The sequence below is a fragment of the Poecilia formosa genome, unplaced genomic scaffold (assembly GCF_000485575.1).
Source record: "Poecilia formosa unplaced genomic scaffold, Poecilia_formosa-5.1.2 Scaffold46, whole genome shotgun sequence".
Taxonomy (NCBI): Eukaryota; Metazoa; Chordata; class Actinopteri; order Cyprinodontiformes; family Poeciliidae; genus Poecilia; species Poecilia formosa.
The window spans coordinates 164,149-186,306 of NW_006799985.1; the positions used below are offsets into that span (position 1 = coordinate 164,149).

At 38.8% G+C, this 22,158-nt stretch overlaps 1 protein-coding gene across 3 annotated transcripts in view; it reads left to right on the forward strand.

Annotated features, from left to right (window-relative positions):
- Positions 1–1,093: 1,093 nt before the first annotated feature.
- The window catches only part of thsd4 (thrombospondin type 1 domain containing 4), a 39,136-nt gene continuing 18,071 nt past the window's right edge, over positions 1,094–22,158 (forward strand). Inside the window, exons 1-8 of one of the 3 annotated variants that reach the window (XM_016671557.1) lie at positions 1,094–1,380; positions 1,470–1,832; positions 1,921–1,975; positions 2,122–2,188; positions 5,660–5,985; positions 7,359–7,779; positions 8,452–8,554; positions 9,807–9,943. In XM_016671557.1, the coding sequence (XP_016527043.1) occupies positions 1,947–1,975; positions 2,122–2,188; positions 5,660–5,985; positions 7,359–7,779; positions 8,452–8,554; positions 9,807–9,943 (1,083 nt within the window). In that variant the 5' untranslated portion in view covers positions 1,094–1,380; positions 1,470–1,832; positions 1,921–1,946. Of the gene's footprint in view, positions 1,381–1,469; positions 1,833–1,920; positions 1,976–2,121; positions 2,189–5,659; positions 5,986–7,358; positions 7,780–8,451; positions 8,555–9,806; positions 9,944–21,531; positions 21,720–22,158 lie in introns of those variants that run through there. The other 2 variants (XM_007552119.2, XM_016671558.1) reach the window with 2 other exon arrangements.

Genomic DNA, 22,158 nt, shown 5'->3' on the forward strand with positions numbered 1-22,158 from the left:
CTGCTATATTTAGTTTGCTTAAAGGATTTATTCCTTTATTTGTGAATAAAAAATTGTGTTGGGTCAATGAGATATAAAGAATTAAAAGAAAATAATATCTCAGCTGTTTTTAATTTGTATCATAGCCATGTTTAAAAAAGAATGTAGTTTTTGAAGCATTAATTGGGACAGGTTTTCCAACGAGTTACAAACCGATGCTAATTTTAAGCAAAACCCTTCTTTAAAGAAAGTTTTTTTAAAAGTTTAATTTTGTCAGCTATTTAGAAAATAATACACAACAATTTAATTATTTTTTTTATTATTATTTTTCCAGTAATATTTAGGCATGGTTGCATTAGCATTTCAATAAAATGAGACAATAATAAAACAACTAATGATGTTCATCACTCTAAACTCACCATCCCACAGGGAAACATGATGATGGATTCATTATGCTGGGGGATATCTTTATTGAGCAGAGTAATTGTTGGGGAAATGGATGAAGGTAAAAACAGGGCAAATGCATGTGCAAAACAGTAAGAGACATACCCCAAGACACTGCAAATTATTTACTCTGGGGGCTGAAAACAAATGTTCACCACATTTTTCAGATTTTTACTTGTTAAGCAGTTAAAAACCACGCATATTGTTTCCTCAAAGGTCACAATTATGCACTACTGTGAGTTTGTCCAATTAGAATACATAAAGGTTTTGATTATAATGTGTATAAATGTGAAAAAGTTTAAGGAGTATGAAGGTTTTTGCAAGGCAATGGTATCAATTAAGTATCGTTGGACAGACTGGCTCAGCAAACCGCATAATACCGCTTAATGCAATCTGTCAGATATTGGCTCAAACATGTGTAAATGAGTAATCGATGAGTAATTGATTGTGTGCGCTGCTTTTGTTTTAACCCTGCAAAAGGAGTGCCAGAGTGTTGATGTGGCTGAGCAGATGAAAACCCTAAACTGCTCTGCTTCTCCTTCACGCTCAGACAAATCCAAGCGCGCACTCTGGGAAAAAAGCAGGAGGAGACTCCCACCTCCGTATTTTTTACATGACAGCTCAAAGAACAAAGTGGAGTAGGCTGGCTGAGGCAGGGGGCGCAGCAGAGGGTGTTTTCCTTCTGCCGTGTCAGTTTTCAGCTCTCTGTCACAGTCCTTGTGTTTGCGCGTAAAAGCAGAACCGCTGGAGTCTCAATGAAGAGCTACACACGGGGCTTATGGTCTGATTGATCCAGAATTCCCAACATGGCTTCAGTGGGTCACATGGATCTGCACCAGGTATTGAGAGGGAAGCCCTGCATTTCTTCACAGATTCAAGTTTCCATTGTGAGGATGCCTGCGCTTGGAGAGGATACACCAGTATAAAAAGCAGAAACGCTTCATCATTAAGCTGCAGGTAAGTGTGAGAGGAATGCAGATATTAGATTTTGTCTGAATTTTGTGGTTTTTATTGATAGTTATTTGCACCTTTCTAAATGTTTGCAGATAATAAACCGCTGTTCCCCTGGGATCAGTACATGCTGAATTGTTATCAGGACGCGTTTGAAAGCCTTTTTGCTTCAGTGAACCTAAATAGGACAACGTGCAAATCATGATTGAGTTAAATAGTGTGGGGTTGAGAGGTGACAGGCTTTCTCTAGCTGGATTTTAGACCTGCTGTCTGCTAGTGAGGGGGGGGGTTTCACCAGAGGAGCTCCCTCATTAGGAGCCAAAGAGGTCAGAGGTCAACTCACATGGTCAAGTGGGTGGAAGACTTTAACGGTTTCTGCCAGAGTCACTATCTGTGGGTGTTCAAGCTGAATGATTCTTGTTGAGAACATAAAAGAAAAGTCAAAAAGTGGACACTTGGTGAGACTAAATACATTTTAAAGGCTTTTATTTTCCATATCAAAAAAGTGAATTAGAAGGCACCGTTATTTTCTTTTTGCACTCATAGTGTCCAACGCTGTGGAACGAGTCGCCATGCTAGAAGTCGGGATTTGGACCATCAGGTAATTTACCAGTTTGCTTTGAGTTTTCTTTTGGTCCTTCATATTAATTCAGCAACACAATATAAACGGAATTACAGTTTAAAATCTGGTACCTTTGTGCAAAACTGTAATTTTGAACAATAATCATTTCTCCCTGTTGCTTGCAGACTATCTGTTCAGCTGCTGCTTTGGTCACAACTCCTGGACAGTCAACAAACAGCAGATCACAGGAAGGTGAGCGATATTTGCATATTACAGATCAATAAAATAGACCAGAAATTTATGTCAGTAATTAAATTCAAAAAGTTTTCATACTTTGTTAGACTTGGAGTTCATTGAATGTTGCCCAGTTGGTGAAATTCGTAAACTTTTCCTTAACTTGACGGTTTGAATACCGTATTTTCCGGACTATAAGTCACTCCAGAGTATACGTCACAAAGTCATAAGTAATCAAGTGATGAAAAACGTGTGACTTATTTTCTGGAAAATACGATATTTCGTAACCTCAATTGAAAAGGATTTTTTAATACAGAAATGTGATGGTCATTTCTCATTGCCCCCACATTCATTTGGAAGACTGTTGACCTGACAGTGGTCCAGCAGAGAGTCACTGAGAGTCTCCACAATGGGGCTGAGCCAGAGAAGGTAATTGCTATGGAAGCTGCTCGATCACAGTGTACTGTATCCAAGCGTTTAAGTGGAAAAACCAAGAGCAACCAGAACTGTGTCATGTGGGCCAAGAAGAAAAATCAATTATCTGTTGCTTAATGTTCCAAAGTTCTGTCTTTAGAAGAAAATCACTTACATGTATTTATTTATCTGGACACCGACCTCCCAGAATTAAAGTCTTCTAGTTAGTTCAATGACGATGTTGGGAGACATGTTGTCTGGTAGTATCAGTGCTCCATGTTTTAGTCAGTATAGTTGTCTATCAAGAAATTGTACTGTATTTTATGGTTCACTCTGCTGACAAGCTTTATGGAGATTCTGATTTCATTTTCCAGAATGACGTGATGCCTGCCCTCACTGCCAATAACACCAATACCTGGTGTAATAATTATAGTATCGCTGAGCTTGTTTGGCCCACAAACTGGGTGATCTAAACCTCTCAGAGAATTTATAAGGTATTGTCAAAAAAGATTAGAGGCAACTCAGCCGGTTCAGACCAGCTAGTAGAGCAACCTGGATCTTCTTAACATGTATCACATGCTAATTACATCCATGACACATGCAAATGGAGTCTCAATTAAGTTCTGAGCTCACATACCACACAGTACATGACATAGCCTTCGGTAGGTAAACATTACTGCAGTAAAGATCAAAACAAAACAACAAATAAACAATTGTAATGTGGTCCGTATTGTTTTTTTCGTTTTTCGTTCATTAAACCAAAACATGAAATCGAAAAAAACTGTTTTTATTCGAAATTTTTTTTTTTCGAATAACAGTTCGAAAAAAATGAACTGCCTGAATATACACGGACCACTGGAGGCTACTCCAAAAGTAGGACACAAACTATGGACTCCTTGCAGCGTGACGTCACGCACGCAAGATCCCGCCCCCATCGACCTGCTGTAGGGCGAAAATGCTGCTGGCTGACGATGACTACGACTGGTTTAGCAAAGTTATTATCAATATAACGTGCTAAATCTTAAATGTAAGCTTGATATATAAAAGAAAAAGGGATGCAGTGCTTTGCAACAAATTGTCAACACTACGACAACTAGATAACAAGGTAGGAAAACGTTTTAATTAAGAAATAAATAGTAAGGAAGGGGGCAGTAATTCAGTTATCCTTGCTTGACTTTGACAACCGTAACATGCAGATGTGATGTGGAATTCGGTGTGTTTTCGGTTCACTTAAAACAAAATATGGCGACTTACACACCAACTCGATCTGATAGATCACTAAAATCTGAACAAGTGTTTAAATTAGCTAATCAACCACTGAAGTGTTAGATTAGCTTATAGCAGCCATAGCTAATCTGCTACCACGGTCACTTATGAATAATTACAAAATAATCATCAAGCCTAAACACATGACACTGTGACGGACCGAATGTTCTGTTTTTTTTTTTTTTTTTTTGTGGGAAATCTTTGTATGTTTTTTGGTGTTGAATCCCGATGAGGTGTTATTGCCAGTTGCCGTGGCAACGAGTTTGCGTGTAGCGTAGCCGACACAGAGTGAGAAAAAAATGGTTTTGAGTTGTTCTTTAACGTCTTTTCTCCGTTATTTTATCCCTGTGTTGTGGCACATATGACCAAATTAAGAATACATACATCTCCAGGTTTTATTTAGTTAACAGAATTGTTCTACCATGTAAAAGAATGTTTCCCTCCAGCGTTGTGCGCAGGCGCGAAATTTCCGGATGTGAAAATAACGTGCAAGCAAGGGGTCCGTCATAGAGTAGGGCATTCTGGGTAAAAACAAACGTACAAGTCTAGTGCTATCTGGAGAAATGTATTGTTGACTTTCACAAAGGACAAAAGAGAAATTTTACAACTGCTAAAATCTGCTGCCCCTTCACTTTTGTTAACATTTTGTGAAGAAGGAAGTTGAAGTCAATGTCTTTTTCAGATATTTTTGTGTAATTCCTTCAGTAATTCTTGGTGCAGCGTCACCACAGGCACTGTGGAGAACGGGTTGCTCAAAGGTGTTTGGATCGATTGGCACAGTGTGAAAGTGAACTGAGCCAGCTGAAAATGTGACAAATGTTGCAGTTTTGGTCCCCATTCGAACTGAGTCTGTTAGACAATTATTACAACATCCTTTACTCTAAGTAGCCAGATAGATAGATTACCTCCTGAGAGAAGCTCATTTTGCTCATAATCTGTGAACTCCTGAGAAGTAGTGAGTGCACCCAAGTGACACAGAGAAGGCAGGCATCAGCTGTCAGACAGCCACCTCTTGAACCCTGCAGGAACAGAAACCCCATGGAAGAAGCTCGTGTGTGAAGCTCAGTGACATATCTACAGTCCCTTCAGTTAAAAGTTGGAGGGCAGTTTGTGTGAAGTTGACTTCACGTGCTTCCACTTGGAGTCCAGCTGCGTGACCCGATGCTGACCCAGAGATGACAGTGGCATTGAGTTGAAGCAGTAAAGGAGCCAGGGGCGGGGAGTTCTGATGTCTTGCTGAATAGCTACCCAGGCTGATTGACATCCGAGGAGCTTTCTGCCAACTCCCCCTGCCGCTCCTGTATTCTCTTTTCATCCGATAAAACTCGGCGGTCGCTAAGTTTTTACTGCAGCCATGTGTTTGCCCAGAGAGGGTGATGTGAATAGAGACAAAGTGCTCCTCAAAAACTAGGATTTCCATACATAATGCCGGTTTGGCACGCTGTTCCTCAAACAGTGAGCTCACTGATCGCTGCTAAAACGTCCCTGGCGCAGTTGCACAGAAAAGTAGAGTCAACAGGGAGTAATTCAGGTAGCCAATCAGGGATAGGCGACCAGCCAGATGAGGGTTTTATTACACTGAACAGAGGTCTGCTTCATGTACAGGGACAGAGAGGTGGTGGATCAGGATATTCATGGTGAGGAGATGAGGTCACTGACTTGAGTGTTTTTCCAAACCATGATCTGCAGAGATTAAAGTCTTGTTGATGAATGCTTCCCATGAGTACTTGGCTTTCACATCTAAAAGTCCTGTCCCACTTTTTTGCACTTAACTGCTTATCTAATAAAAGCTCTGTTGCGTCCATACAGGTGCCTCAGAGGACAGAGTCTCAACAGGAGTTCAGGGCAGAGTACGGGGAAATTCAGGGAGCCTGGGGCACTTGGGGCGCCTGGTCAACCTGCTCCCGGACATGTGGGAAAGGGGTACAAGAACAGACGAGGCCCTGTCTGCCTGTGTACACTCAATACCCCTCCAGAGGAGCTGCCGTTCAGCCCCAGCAGCCAGGCCATGTCATTTCAGCTTTGAAGCCTGCTGCTGCTCCACGCCACAGTGGTGTCAGAGCCTTCAACAACAGCAGCAGCAGCAGCAGGGGACAGCTGAGGAGGGAGAAGCAGAGCAGGCCAGGAGAACGCAGGTAAGAAAACATTGAGATCTCTTTTTTCATAAATAAAATTTAAACTATTTTACGTCTTCCCTGCTGCCACACTGTTATCTTAAATGAATGGGTGATTAACAGGCTTCTATAGAACTGGATGGCATTTTAAGGATGTAATGCTCTTACTTCACTTAGCTCCGCAGGAAACCTGTCCTGGGGCACTGTATACAGGACATGGTACGCAAACATCATAATACCCTTTGAACATTCACACATTTTGCCTTAATGTATATTGGGATTCTAAGCGTAATTATCTTTGTGTTAATTGTGCCTTAACACAAAGAAAGGCATAATTGTAAAGGTGAAACTTATTTTTTATTTTTTTTTTACAAAGAAAAACAAACACAGCCATCAAATGTCTCCTGAAAAGTAAACAGACTTATTCTGTGCAATTTTATCAATATACAAATGCAAATGAAAGGCAGACATTGAGAATGTTGTGGAAAGGTTTAAATAAGTGTTAGGTGATCCATCCATTGCCCTCGCCTACTTGTCCTTGTAGGGTTACGGTGAGATTGGTGCCAATCTCATTGGGTGAGGAGTGGGGTACACCCCGGACAGGTCACCAGTCCATCACAGGGCAACACAGAGATGTACATTACAGACAACCATACCTAAGGGCAAATTAGAGTGATGGAATTTCATGGAGCACAGCTCATTTAATCATCTGAAAATGGAAGATGCCAAAATTAAAATTATTAAGACATGTCCATTCACCTGAGATGAAGTGGAGCAAGTAGAGCATTAATCAGAGAAGCTGATAAATCCTTTACAAGTGACTTATGGTTGCCCTGGAGGAGCTGCAAAGATCTCAGCTCAGGTAGATTAATTTGCCCACAGAAGTTTCTTGTGTATCACGCATCTGTCCTAAATTTCTAAGCATATGAAATATCAATTACTTAAGATTTTTTATTTTATCTTCTATGTTGCCTCGACTAAAGACAAGCTGTCTGAAATGTCAGGAACATTTAGTACGCTTGGTTTTATAAAGCTCATGTATTTGTTGAGATGTGTGCTGCATGCTGAGCAGCCTGGTGTAAAAGTGACTCTCTGGAGCCGTCGCTGTGACTGCCTTCCAGTGGAAAGCCAGTCTTTTGTAGCTACAGTCAAAGGTTTAGCCTGTGTTTGGCAGCTTGGTGGCCTCCTTCCTGTCAGGCTTGCCTTTAAGCAAATAATGCTGACAGCTGCAGGAGTTGTTTATGTTGGACTCCATGTGAAAAACAGAAAAAGCACGTTGACATTTTTCTGGTGGTTTTTAAAAGCAATTAATAATTCTTCACTAAATCTTATTTTTTAGATAAAATGTGTTAATTTTGGGATAAATACATCATAATCTACATTTATATTTCCAGGAAGGTCACCCACATTGTCCCAGGGAGGTATGGCTATGGACGAGCACCTCATGTGGCTCCACTGTTAGTGGATTCAGGCAGAGGCTCAGCCTCCCCTCGCCTCCACAGACAAAAACGCTCCCCTGCTGCTAACTCCCCTCAGGCTTTTCCTAGAGGGCACACCGACCTCAGATCACACAAACTGGATGCCTCCAACAACCTCCATCACTTTACCAGGCCATATGTGCATCCCAGGACTCAACATCCCAGGAATAACCAAGTCTGGACTTCCCTTTACCAGCCTGCATCCTCTAACCAGGCTGAGGTCCAGACTGGGAGTCACACCTCCAGCCACCAGCTGCACAAAGAGAGACCTTACAACCCACTGCCTTCATCCTTCTGTACAGGGGAGCATGCTCTCTACAGGATCTGCAACAGTAATGTATGCATGTCTGGACTCCCACAATAGTAGGGTTAGGATTTAATTGAACAAAGTCATGTTTTTGAACTGTGTGAAGAAGCCAGACTATCCAGAAAAAAAAACAAAAAAAAATGTATACATGGTTAGAACATGCAAACTTTACACAGAAAGTCATATGACCCACAAACCTCTTCTCTGCAAGTCAACAGTGCTAAAACCTGTGCCACCAGGCAGCCTTGTGTTCTCAAATATGTCTATAAATCAAGAAAAAAATCAATTTTTCATCTAGTCTGTATTCAAAACACCTGGAATCAAAGAAAAGTTTTATGGTGCAGGCAAGACCAACAAGCCCAACATTTTGAGAATGTCAGGAATTGTTTATTATTAATCTTCAGAGTGAAACAGAAACCTGTGAGAAAAGATGAAGCAGCAATCTATGAAAACCAATTTTCAGTCAGCCACAACACTTTTGTGCATTTAAGTTAGCGGGCAATATATTTTCCTCCTGTTAAATAAGAGGAAATGCTGAATAGAAACTTGTTCAGATTTCAGTGAGATCTAGTTTCACTAACATGACTGTGGACTCCAGCCATTTGTCAGAACATGACAATAAGAGCCAGAAGTTGTTACTGATGGCTTTACATGTTTATGGAAAAATAAATGCTTGTTCACTCTTTCTCTTGTTCGTCTCAGGATTGTCCTCCATCCAGCAAAGACATCAGAGCGGTTCAGTGTTCTTCCTACAACAACCAGCCTTTCATGGGCAGACTCTATAAATGGGAACCTTTTAATGAAGGTAGGCTTCATGATTATAATTATTTCTGCCCACTATACAATTTGTGGTAAATGGTAAATTGCCACTTTTGTAGGACCTGATGATTTGCAAGAACTTGTAAGTGCTTTACACTACATTTAGTCATTCATACTCACATTCACACTAATGGCGTAAAGCTACATTTTAGCCACACCTACCCTAGAGCAAACTGCCATTCAGTTGGCGAGCATCACCAGCAGGCAAGGTGGGTGATGTCTTTGGTCCAAAGGAAAAGTCAGTGAGATTGATACAGCTGTGAATCCCTGGAGCTCCTCTCAATCCCCGCTCCTCCTGCCTCTGTTGTTGTGGACACTTCATCCACTTTGTCTGCTGGTGGTGGCCAGAGGGCCTGGTGGCGGTGGCGCCGGTGCCTGTCAGCCTTGTTTCTGTCAGCCTTGTTTCTGTCAGACTTGTTTCTGTCAGACTGCCCTTTATTACTATCCAGTAGCTTGCCACCATCAGTGTGTGCATGAATGTGTGAATGACAGACTGTAGTGTGAAGTGCTTTGGAGTCCTCTGGACTTGATAAAGCGCTATACAAGTGCAGGCCATTTACCATTTCTGTGATCTATGTTGTCAGTGAAGGTGGACAGCTTTTCCGTTTTCAGATGACGGATAGGATGGTAGTCTGATTTGTTCAAACCTTGTGGTATTTTTAATCCCCCAAAGCTGCTTTAAACTTCTCCACAGTTTTATCTTTGACCTTTTTGTGGAGTCACTTGGTCCTAATGTTGCTGTATGTTCACTACTGTTTTCTAATTTTTTACTGAAATCAAATCACATACAAGTGGAGTTTATTAATTATGTTACTTCTAAAGGTGTTGAGTAAAATTTCACTTAGACGATCTGAGTAAAGGAGGATACAAATACATGCTACACTTTTCAGACCTTTATTTGACAAAACTTTGCAATTACTCCTTCTAATTATGGTGGTTATCACACAAAATTCCAATAAAACTGTTTTTTTTTCTGGTTTTAACCTGACAAAATGTAAAACAAGTTTGTCTGTGGAGATACTGTGTGTTTTCTGTTTCCCTGTTAGAAACCATTGGATTTTTATCAAACTCACATGTTCACAGACTAAATTAATTACCTTGTTTTCATCAATGATACGTCAAGTCTGTCATTGTCTTTTTTACTCTGACACTGTTATCTTTTGCTAATACACTGTGTGAAACCATCATGTTCTCAAAATATCTAAATGTCTCACTCTTTTTGATTTTCTCTCTCTCAGTTCCTGGGGGGCAGCATTGTGAGCTAAACTGCCGGGCCACTGGGTTCAGATTCTACGTGCGACAGTCAGACAGGGTGATTGATGGCACGCCGTGCGGACAAAATGAAACAAATCTGTGTGTGGCGGGACGGTGCGCGGTAAGCGATCTTCAGCTTTGACCTGATGAGCTGTTCCCTTGAAGCACAGAAATGTTCTGTTTCTCGTGGATCATCGTTGCAGTGCATGTACCTTATAGTAGCCGTCTTTATCCTGCCTGGTGTTTTCATCCAGACTCTTTTATGTTGTTGGTGCTTCTTCTTTCTTGGAATAATTCTTTCTGATTGGACTTTGTTTTATTCTTTTTTAAACAGAAGAATGCATTTAATAAACAATAAAAACGGATACTTTGGAGTGTAATGATGGTTGTGAACAGGAGAGGGCAGCACAGCGTAAAAGTAGGCTCGCTCTTTGTGCTGTTGCCAGTGAAGGTCAGTGGCATTTCTGGCTGGCTTTTCATTTTTTGTGCTGGATTTACTTCCCTGTTCTTCTAATCGGGGTTTTAAAGTCAGAAATGTGCGAAAGAAGCAGCTAAGTGCCATCTGATCACAATGGTGACCTTGCTCTGGACTCTGTGTTTCTCATGCATTGTAATCCATCATTAATCACTGCAGCATTAAGATTATATCTGGCTAGTGGGGTCTTTAATCTCTGGGTTTGGATTTAATCACTTTTCCACCACTATAAAACATGTTTTGCTGCTGCTGCTTTTTCACAGGAACTGAGTTGATTTTTTTGTGAATAATTGGGACAAAACAGAAAATGATTAGCTTGAGTCGAGAAGTTGGACATATTTTTGGTATGAGTCCAAAGCTCATAGGTCATTATCAAAAAATCATGATCCTAACTTTATCTTGCAAAAGTTAGTTTTGCAAGGAAAAATGTGGTTTTATTTTCTTTTCATTTTTTATAATGTAATTTTAGCATGTTGGGTAAACATCAAAAGATTCTGTTGTATACCTGAGTTTATTAATACTATTTGTGATATTTCAAAAAGTACACAGGTTTTCGGCAACATTTTAAAACAATCTGCAAACACATTCTGAGAAAGCTTTATGTTCTGAGAATGAACAATGATTCCAACTTTTGTGAGAAAAGGGCAGTGTGTCTGTCATTTTGAAGCATTTTGGTGTATTTAGCATTTAACCAGGAATTACATCAATAAACCACTTATATGCAGTTAAAATATACAGTGAGGAAATCGACATTTCACAGTGCTATTAGATAAAACATTCTCGGCTTATTTTGGCCATTTTGCAAGGAAATCAAGGCAGACATTTGGTAAACACCCCAAAACAACATCTCTGAAGATGTGAACTCAGCTGGCCTACTATGGCCTTGTAAGTTAAATATACCAGTGGCTCAGTTTAGAATTGGATGAGTACTTAGTACTTAGAAAATTCAGTTTAGAATGACTTAAACCCAATTAAATTATTTGCAAAACTTCAAATCAATGGTCAAAGGACACTCTTAATTCAGTTTGACTGAGCTGAAGCTATTTTGCAAAGATCTACACAGACATTTCAGTTTTCGGGTTTATAATGCTGGTGCAGATGAACTCTAATGGACTCACAGCTGGAATTACAGCGATAGGTGGTCATACAAAATATTGACACAAAGGCATTGAATACTGCTTTTTATTTGTAAAACATTTTTAAAAAACGGTTTCCTTCCACTTCAGTTATGGACTGCTTTCTGTTGGTTTGTTACATAAAAGCTCAGTAAGACACATTGAGGTTTGAGGCTGTGATGTGACAAAACAGGATTAAGTTGAATTGGCATTAGTACTTTTACTGTATGCCTGTATATTGGAAAAGCTCACATCGAGGCACTGACACCATTCTGAATGACTGAGTGTCTCAGACGAATGGTGAAAGAAAGGTCTCTTTATTGTAGAGCTCTCACCCATTTTTGACTTCCCCTTTAAAGCCAAGTGAGTGAATATGAGACGTGTGTTTGTATTTTTAAAGGGCGATCACTGACCACACACACTTCACTGCTGGTGATGTTTGTCCCCCCACCCCCCGGGGTTAAAAAGTGATCTTCCCTGGACTATTGCATGCTCAGTTATGGATTTCCAGCTCAGTACAGTTTGGGAAGGAATGATGAAATAACAGGAAATCTCATATGATGGCTGAACTTACCATCAATCTGTCTATTCATAGTGCTGCCTTCAAGTATTAATGGTCTCTTATCATCTCTATATCACAATGATAGATGTAACGATTTTCAGAATTGATTTAGTTGTGTTTTTATTTGCCAGTGAAGATGAATAAGTACACATCTATTCTCTTGGTATGCTGAGATCTCGGTGATGGTTTTCCTCTCTGACTGGCAAGTTTCCCAGGATCCAGAGAGCAGCTCAGCCCCAAACTAATCAAACAACCAGAACCTCGCTTCGCTTCTCTTCTTTGACAGCTGCATCTGTTTTGTGCATTCTCTGCTGAGGTGGGCAGGCAGACTTGTTGAAAGAGGGATGAGTGCTTTGATAAACAGCCTGACTGGCACACACTGTTGGAGATAGCTTAATATCAGCCATGATAAGCCCCAGCTGCTGGCTCACAAGGCTGTCCGTCATTACACACTGCAGATGGTCATGCGTTTATGTCAGTGGGCTTGAAGTGGCAAATCCAGTCAGGTTGCTTTGCAAACAAATGATCTTTCCAACTAATCTGACTGAGGTGCTTGCTGCACTTTGCTTTGGGTTTCATACAGTCACATGAAGATTAGAGACAAAAAAAGGTGTCACTCTCCTCATTTTGAAAACTACTGTTTCTACCAAGGCACCTGCTTCACATTTTCTTGTTTAGCATTTGGCATGTTTAATTGTTAAATTGTTACAAATGAACAAAATGATTTTGTGTCATACTCATACAATACAGATTGGAACTTGTCCAAACTGGAATCAGCAGCTTAAACCTCAAATAATTCACTAACTGGCTTTGGCCAGTTAATGAGGCAAAACACTAAAATTGATTTTCAGATATTCTCCATCCAGCCGGACTGAGCTTAAGGTTAATTGGTAAAAATATAAATGTTGTGCAAAGCTTGAAGAAAACCTGCAGCTGTAATTGGAGGAAAAATAATTTCTACAAAGTATTAATTTAGGTTGCTGTGGGATACAAATACATCCAACATGTTTAAAAATCATGTTTCCTTTTCTTCCACTTTATATTGTGCACTTCTCTTTGTTGATCATTGACAATAAATCCCTTTAATGTCAAAAATAATGAATAGTTGAACAAAACATGACTTAATATAAATTTGTTTTAACCATGTTCAGTTACTCGTTTCATGTTTTCTATTTAATCCTCAACAAATTAATTTGGAGTCACCTGTATGCATTTTTTGACAGTGGTAAAAGCAAACATAATGTAAATAACTAAAATTTCTGGATACTTTTTTTTTTCAATATTATTCACTTTTTAAAGAAGCAGAAAATCTATAAGTGCTGTTATATTTTCCAGAAGTCCCACCAGAGCTATTATTAGATTTGATTTCTGCACACATATCTATGGTTATCAAATTATTTTTTTTATTTTTTTTTTTCAGAAATGTAATTTTTTTGTATATATATATGTCTCAATTATCTAGTGTTAGACATCGTTTAGACTGCTACAGACTTACTGTCAGCAGCTGCGAGTCACACTACAAAGAATTTAGTGTTCAGTAACGGTGCCATTAAACTGCCTTGTAAAAAAAATGATTGCATCAGTATTGGCAACAGAAAGTTGCAGCGTGGAAAGACACAGAAACTCACTTAACTCCACTGATTTAGATTTTCTGTGAAATTCCAATGTTACATTTTGCTTCTATATGACCTGCTGAGTACAATGATGCATTAAGCCCTCCTTTTCACTGATGAGGCGTTTGATTCTTTGCTTTGTGCAGAAGCCATCATTCTCTGGATACACTATGATAGGTCAGCTTCTACTTTAGAGCTGAATCCACTTGCATCATAAAGTTAGAGATATTGAAACCTTTGATGATGCTGTTGTTGCAAACTATAGTTGAAGAACAACTGGGACAAGATGATGTTAAGATGTGTTGGAGATAAAAGATTAATCTCTCCTTTTGGCTTCAACTTCATTAGCTGATATTGACCCTTTATTAATACTCTCTGTTTCAGTGTGACCTGTCCTTCTCCAGCAGGCTCAGATATTCCATCTCTGTGGGTCAGACACCCACACACCTCTGCTGGTCTCTTTTCCAGCTCATAAAGTCTTTCTTTGGGGGATAGAAGAGTGTTTAACCTTGTGAGCTGGGCCTCCTTCTGGCTGAGAAAGAGCAATGCATGTACAATTGATGAGATCTCCATTGATGTTCCTGAAGTTGGTTCCACATTGTTACTGCACTGAATTCCCATAAAGATACTGAATTTTACAATAACTTAAAAAAAGAAAAAAAACTTTTAGCATTTTCTCACGCTATGTGCTGTAGTTAACTGGGCTGTAGAAATCTAAAAATAATATATCAAGAAACCAGTCATCCTCCCACCTGATGGACATGGTTAAATAGTCAAACTAGCAACTAACCAACACCTTATCATGCTGTTTTTTGCATCATTCATACAATATAAATTAAACAAATGTAATCTATTGTAATTCCATTTAAACATGCAGTGGATTTTGTGATATTGTGATTTTTTTCCTTCCTTTGGTATTTATCAAAATGTAAAAAATAACTTCTACTACGCATTCCTAAACACATACTCAAACCAAGATTTGCTGACCATAAATTATTAATGATGCCAAGGACGGCACTGGGGCTTTGGAACTTCCTACTGGAACCAAATTATATGCCTGGGTTTTTCTTCGTGAGTCTCAGTTCAAAACATAAACTGAAAAATTATTCAATAAACAGAAATTTGCTTAAAACAGAAATGGACATTCTTGAAACCTGCATTATTTGTGAAAACACAACAAGGAAGCATTTTAAATGTCTTTCTGGCTCCTGTTTGGTATTTGCTCTAGTGAAACTAACATGGTCACATTTTGCAGTTGAAATTGTCTGACTTTTATTCTAACAGTACAAACTAAATATTTTAAGTTAAAGAAATGACCTAGCAGTGTTTTGAGTGTAGGTGTGACACCATATGTGACATTATAATAACAGGAAGGGCAAATGTCTGTGGACTTCCATTTCCTGAACATTTTTTGGCAGCTCAGCTAAATCCAGCCTAAGTCACTTTAAACTGTTAAAATCAGCACAAACTCTCATCCTCTTCTTCAGACACAGGAAATTAAACCTAAAAGGAATAAAACAGGAAAGAAAATCAAAAGTTGTGATGACAATACTCTCACATCCCTTTGAATTTTACACTGAAATGACACATTTTCCCCAAATTCTTATCCATTTATTTATGTTTCATTTCATGCACTCAAAATAAATCTGAATAATTAATGTAATAACTAACAAAAATATGAATAAAAAGGAGCTGAAAGAAGTGTAAACTTATATCTGCCCTCCACCCCAATTTAAATAAAGAGAATATTGGCTATTCAACTCAGAAGACTATTACGGCCATGTTTGAAATACACAGGAAACGCATGCAAAAAATACACATGCACGAAAAATACACAACAAAACATCACCTAATTCAATGCCATATCGCTTCTTCATAATGTTTTTAATTTTTTTTTAAACAGAAAGAGATTTAAATTGTTTTATCTCACTGTCAAGATGGCTTGATACACCTTTAATTGAGATTCATATTTTCATCATTGTACTTTTTGAAAATCTCAGTTCCTATTGAATTATTTTATTGTTATCTTACACATATTTAATATCACTTCTCAACATTTGTGTTGTGCACTGTGGTATTTTGGTTCCTCATCTTTTTCTTTCTTTTTATTACCTCAATAATTCGTACTTAAGATCGTTTTCATTTAAGGTGACTCCTGACCAAGACAAAAGTAAGCAGTAACCTCCACAGTGACTTATACGAACATTCTTTACAGATGTGGTTGTACATTTAGTGTCAACAGCGGTTCTTTTCAGGCAGTTGACTCTTGCCACTAATTAGCTTGTTGAGTAGCTGTGAGTAGCTGTTGAGTAGCTGTGTGTTAATAGGCTGTGGAGATTTTTTTTCTTTTGCGTCATCAGTTTGTTTAGAATGTCAGTGGTCTGTCTATTTTAATGCATGCATTATCATTCTTGCACATGTTTCCATGTGATCCAAAATGTAGTTGTGGGTTGTATTCTCATGTGGGTTATAGCCGCATTTGCAATGAGGCTATTAATATCAGATTTACAGGTGTCAGAAGAACCCAAGTATCTCACACTTACAAATAATTTGAAAGTTAGTCCCTAAATTAAGCTTTGTGTGATGTCTAATGAATACAAATAGGAATTGAACGCATTAATAAAATGAGACCCAAAAGACATAGCAAACCAAGAAAACTGAAAATCGATCTTTCATATAAAGCAATCTGGCTCCCAATTAATGCAAATTACCATCAAATGGTTTAATCTTTGATCTCAGATTACCAAGCTAACAGACTAAAAGCATGTCATAGTTGGTAAAGCCTTAGACATATTTTGAAGTGTTTGCAATCTCATTGCTAGAGAACATGATGGCATTGGCTACAGACGTTTTGAAACAGCTGAGTGTTCAAATGAGCCAAAGATTGATCAGAAGAGTTGTCCAAGATCCAAATGCCACACACAGAAAGATACTTAGTAACTGGAGTTGAAATTAATAGAGAAAGTTTTTTAATTGAAAAACTATGTGCTGGAGTCCACATCAGCACATCTGATGTGGACTCTAGCATTGGATTCCACATCAGATTAACCAATAATCTGATGTGTAATGACGGCAAAATGTAATGTTGTTGACTGTGTTCTATGACTTTGTTTTTTTTTTCTATGATGTAAAGCACTTTGAAATGCCTTGTTGCTGAAGTTGAACTCTATAAAAGTCATTGCACACACAATGTTTGGAGGAGAATTGACACTGGGTAAAGCAGTATACCAACAGTGAAGTTTGGAGGTTAGAACGTCATAATTTGGGATGCTGCATATTCAGCATAAGGTAAGGGTAGACCTTGTATAACCAAAGGAAGGATTAACTGGAAAATATCCTGGGACAGTCTTAATAAGAAGCTGTAAACTAAACATGGTTATCCCAGCCATGCAGCCAATTACACAAGAGGGGTCCAATCAATCACCTGACATGAAGCCAGTTTAAAATCTATAAAAACAAATTAAGAACTTGGTGCGTGGAAAATCACTCCTTAAGATGCATTCGGTATGAGGTTTAGTTAGGTTGCCAGCAACATCTTTCTTTCTTCTTTATTGTTTATTTGCATAGTGACAAGTGTTAAGTAATCAAAAGCAGATCGCTTTTAAAAGTAATAGCCTTAGCTAATTTGCAATGCACGTTACCAGGTGAGCATTTAACAACCCAAAACTATTAAGACAATAAAGCAACATAGCAAGGTAAAATGTCATGCATCTGCTTCAAAAAGTCGTGCCAATGGATAGTTAAAATTAAATTTTGAAATAAAGATGTGGCTCTGAACTAAATGTCTGCCAAATGTGGTTCTGAGGGCAGTAAATTAGACTCAGATTTCTTTCTTTCACTTCTGTCTAAGGCACCTTAGTTCTTTAGTTTTTTGTTTGTTTGTTTAGTTATTTTAGCTGGGACAATGTGCAAAAATATTCATATTAAAATAAGATGTTTTGCACCAGTTTAACAGGTTTCTATTTGTAGTCCCTTAGCAGGTGGGTTAATACAACAGTCTAAAATCATACAAAATACATTTAATGTCCACACATACCTTGTCTGCAATCATTGTACGAAATTACCACAATTAGACAGAATCAAATGCCTTAAATTACAGTTTTAAATTTCAGTTCTGACACTGCTTGTTTTCTAATAATGCTTTCCTGGCATTAAGTGAAAAGTCCTTCAGGTCAGCAGAAAGTCTAAGACTTTGTGGGAGTTTGTTCCATTCTTTAATCCCTTTAAATGAGAAAGCTGTCTCTGCAAATGCTGAGCTACGTTTCGGTTTTCTGCAGTCGTTACACCTCATGGAATTGGAGCTCCCGGTTGTCTGCTCAGAGCAGAGCTAGACAAAGTTTTTCAGTGGCGAAGGAGCAGTATTATTCACAATTTTAAAGATTAAATAACACATTATAACACACAACAAAATTTATTAAAGTTTAACAGTTTGTATTTTCCTAAAATTTGACAGTGATGGTATCTCTATCTCTTTTTATCAAGCAGTTTTTTTGGCTTGGTTATAAAAGCTTTACTGTTATTTCGTTTGCTTGAGATCATTATGAAATACTCTGAATAATGTGAGAAAGTTACTATTGCCTTCAAATATATTTTTTTGCAGTGTCGTGAATCAGTGTATTTTGCATGTGGCTAAAATCCTAATCAGCAAAAAAGAAAATGAATGGCACTCCTGGATTGGCTGCTTTGCAAATGCCATCAAAAATCATGTCAAGTAGCATGTGTCTCGATATTTCAGTTTCCCAAGCTGCATTTTCTTTCAAATATTTATGCTCTATGAAAACATTTGCGACTAGGCAAATTTTCCACGCATAATTTGGAGTTATGTTCCACAAAAAAAATCTGCTAATACTGAACTGAACTGCGGGAGTCCACTGTCCATTGGATCTATTGTATATTGAAATATATAATTACAAAATGTCTGTCCCTATTAGCCTCTAAAAGGTTTCCTGGAGCCATTTCATGGCTGGTTGGTTCTACCGATTTTGTATGCTATGCCAGAGAAACCGTCACATCTGTCTGGGATTTGTGTTCTCAGATTGTCTTGGTGATAAGACCTTCTTCAGAATCCAGATCTGGTCAGCTTGTGGGAACCCAGCTTGCTCCACTCAGCCACACTTTTGTGCTGTTGTACATGTGCTTTGAATATTTATTACTTTAAAATTCAAGACTCGCTCATGATATCCAGCAATTTCACACATAATGCACTCCACATCAAAACGTGCTTTAGTCTTAGAGTTCCATCAAAACTGTGATAATTGGATTCATACATAGTTATTATAATAAAACAGCCAGAACGATGAGTGTTTTTAGTGAGGTATTATTTGGAAAAACCTCATTACTTCTGTTCGGGTACAAAAATACTTTTAGTTTCAAGCCAGAGATGAGTAGACACAGAAGCATTTCTTAGACACACCTTGTCCCTCCTATCAGTGTTCTTCTCCTGACCTGCTTTATTCATTAGCCATCTTCTTCTATCCTCCCTTCTTCAGTCAAAACACTTTGCTTGAGGGAAACAATCATGGGACCTACATGTCTGGTCTTGCTTGACTAATATGTATCCCAGATGCACAAAAATTATGTCTTCTCTTTCTGCGTCCTCCTGTTTTCAGGATTTTGTCAAGTTGACTAAATGTAAAGGATTTAAAAGTAATAATTGGGGAAAACTTGGTTGGCTCTCTGTGAGAGATTTAAGCACATGCTTCAGGAAGGTTGTAATACTGTTTTATTGTCTTTCGGTTTGAAAGATTAAGTCCAGTTGAGTTATGGGATTCAAGTTGAGTTCTCTCATTTACAAGCAAGTCACTGTTGCCAAAAACATGTTTGCAGTCATCATAGCTTTCCTCATGAGCTTCACACTGAAACATCCCTCAGTAACTGTAAGAGTGTGAGTCAATTGGACCTCGACAAAGCTCAGTAATGTTGAGAACACCTGCAGCATTCTAGCATGTGTGGGCTGGAGACCGGGAGGATCAGGCGTCCTGAGCCAAGGTTGCTTCTGGGCTGGCCCACCTATAGACAGACACATGGACCCCAGGGTGTGCTGAAGCGTTGGCGTGGCCCCACCATACACTCACTAGTCCCTGATTTTTCAGAAGACTAGGACAATGCCGATGCTGCGACTGCGATGGATCGGTTGCTGAAAAGGGACCTTCCCCTTTTATATGACTGCAGCTGAAAATACAGTTGTCATTCTGCATCCTGCAGATACCCCATGTGGGATTTCATGTGTGTGTGTGCGCGTGTGTGAGTGTGTCTGTGTCTCATGCTGGCTCTGTTCCAGCAAATAGCATAAGTCAAGCCAGTTGCATGTGTGGAATAAAATTTAAAAAAAAGATCTTTGCATTAAAAAGCTCCAAGTCTGTTTGGTTTGCACAGTAGTTACACAGAGTAGAACCCAATATTGGGGATAGGTGTTTCACTAAGAAACTATAACTGACATAAATGTTATATATTATTGCCAAGTAAATATTTGGGTGTAGTTTTAGTTATTTAGAGACAGTAAAAACAGACATCCATTTAAAGTCCAAAGCAAATCATTTGTACAAAACTTAACAAATTCTTACTCAAATGTTCACTCACATACCTGCTTTACCTAATACAGTTTTTGGGAAATTTCTTCTTGTCCAACTATTAAAAACATTTGAGTAAGTTTCAGTGAGTAATTTAACAATGCTGATTTTATATAGCAGTTTCTTACCAAAAATCAAGATTGAAAAGTAGATTTGTGTATGTTGTCTTAAGGTGTCAGATCTCATTTTACTCCAGTAGTTGTCATTTTAGTTCAACAGTACTCATTTTTATAGTGAAGTTTGCAAACGCTGCAGACTTAGCAGTGGGAATGTGACGCACTTGCTCACTGACATTTTTTTACTTAGTTACCATTATATTTCTTCAGCGTTTGCAAACGTATCTTGCTGAACTTCTGCCACTCACAGCCATGACAGATGTAGCTTTCTGGAGCATGAACTCTTCAAATTGTTGCAGACTGATGTGGTATGCTTTTCCAGGTCAATTCTCAAAAAAGTCATTTTCTGTAGAAACAAAGTTATGACATCTCTAAGGTTCCCCTGGTTCTTATACATACATCTAATGATAAACCTAATGACTTCAGCCTTCTTGTTATCTGCTAATGGTCTTTCTCTCTCTCTCTCTCTCTCTCTCTCTATCTCTCTCTCTCTCTCTCTCTCTCTCTCCTTTTAAATGGTTTCTTACATTTGTGTTCTTTCACTGACATCACTTTTAAAATATCTCACTGCCATAAAAATAAATAGGCAAAGTAGGTAACGAGGTGTCTTTGTCATCCACAAACAACCTCTACACCGAACAGTGTTATTATTGTTGCAATCTGACAGTTTATATTCACTGTTATAGCTGAAAGTCGCCTTTGATCTCAGGATCAAGGGCCAATTTAAGTTTACATTGCTCTGACTTTTAAGAATTAATGTTGTGGACCAAATTGGGTGCAGTTGGTAAGCTATGTGATTTTTATGGGGGGTTTTTTAACTGCCTGCATTATGGAGCAAAAATGATCAATGTTTTACTTATGTGTTGACAGAAATATGTTTTACCTTTTTAGCATGTTTCCATTTTTAGCACAATCTTTATTGTGTTTTGCTTTCATAGAATGAGAAACAACCTTAAAGATAATTTCTGATTTAGAGTTTACATGTGTTTGAATCCTCTGAAGATAGCCTGGCCACCAGCCAGTTGCACATATTTTAATTGCTGAGGTTATGCTTTTAAAATTTCCTTCCTCCCTTTCATCCCACATGGAAAAATTCCACATAGCTTCCTTTCTGACTTCCAATTTAATGTCAGGAGTAACTGTAACACGTATTTTCCTCCCTTCCAATTCATTTTACTCTTTCTGCTCTAAAGAAAATACCCCTCTTTATCCCCTAGCTGCACCTCCCCCTGCTCATTTCACGGCAGTAGCTTGCAGAGATCACTTCTGGAGTGAGAAGGTTCTTTTTTTGGCTTTGTCAGAGCGACAGAGGCGAGGAAGAAACAGACGGAAGCAGCCATCAGACTCGTGAGCATTTTTGTGGCCACATGAGAGGATGCTGTCAGAAGTGGCTCTGCTGCTGCTTGTCTGCCTCCACGTGCATGTGCAGGGGAAGCCGCGGTCGCAGGTAGGATCACCTCTGCTGGGTCCAGGAGGAACCTGAGGGAGAACGGGGATTCCCATTGTCGCTCAGCGTCTGATTATAACAGTTGAGGCATTGCTCTGGGTGAGATTGTCTTGGAGGTTCTGGAAGTTTTGGTGTCGTATCCATCGCTCCAAGATGAATCCTCTCTTATTGCCAGGCTCTTAGTGTTATAAACATACTGGACAGTGTCTGATATTGCAAACTTGTGATCCTGTGGTCCAGCTATTGAGTGGAAGCATTTACAGTATTGCTGTTTTGATTCTGGCTCTTCTTGCTCTCTGAGCTGTTTATTTTTCCACAGAACATTCACTGGCTGCTTGTGGGATTATATTTCTCTCCAACTGGAAGAGCCAGTGAGTCCTGGAGCTTAACAAATGTACTCGGGATACCAGCTCAGATGAGCTGTGTTTGCTGAAGAATA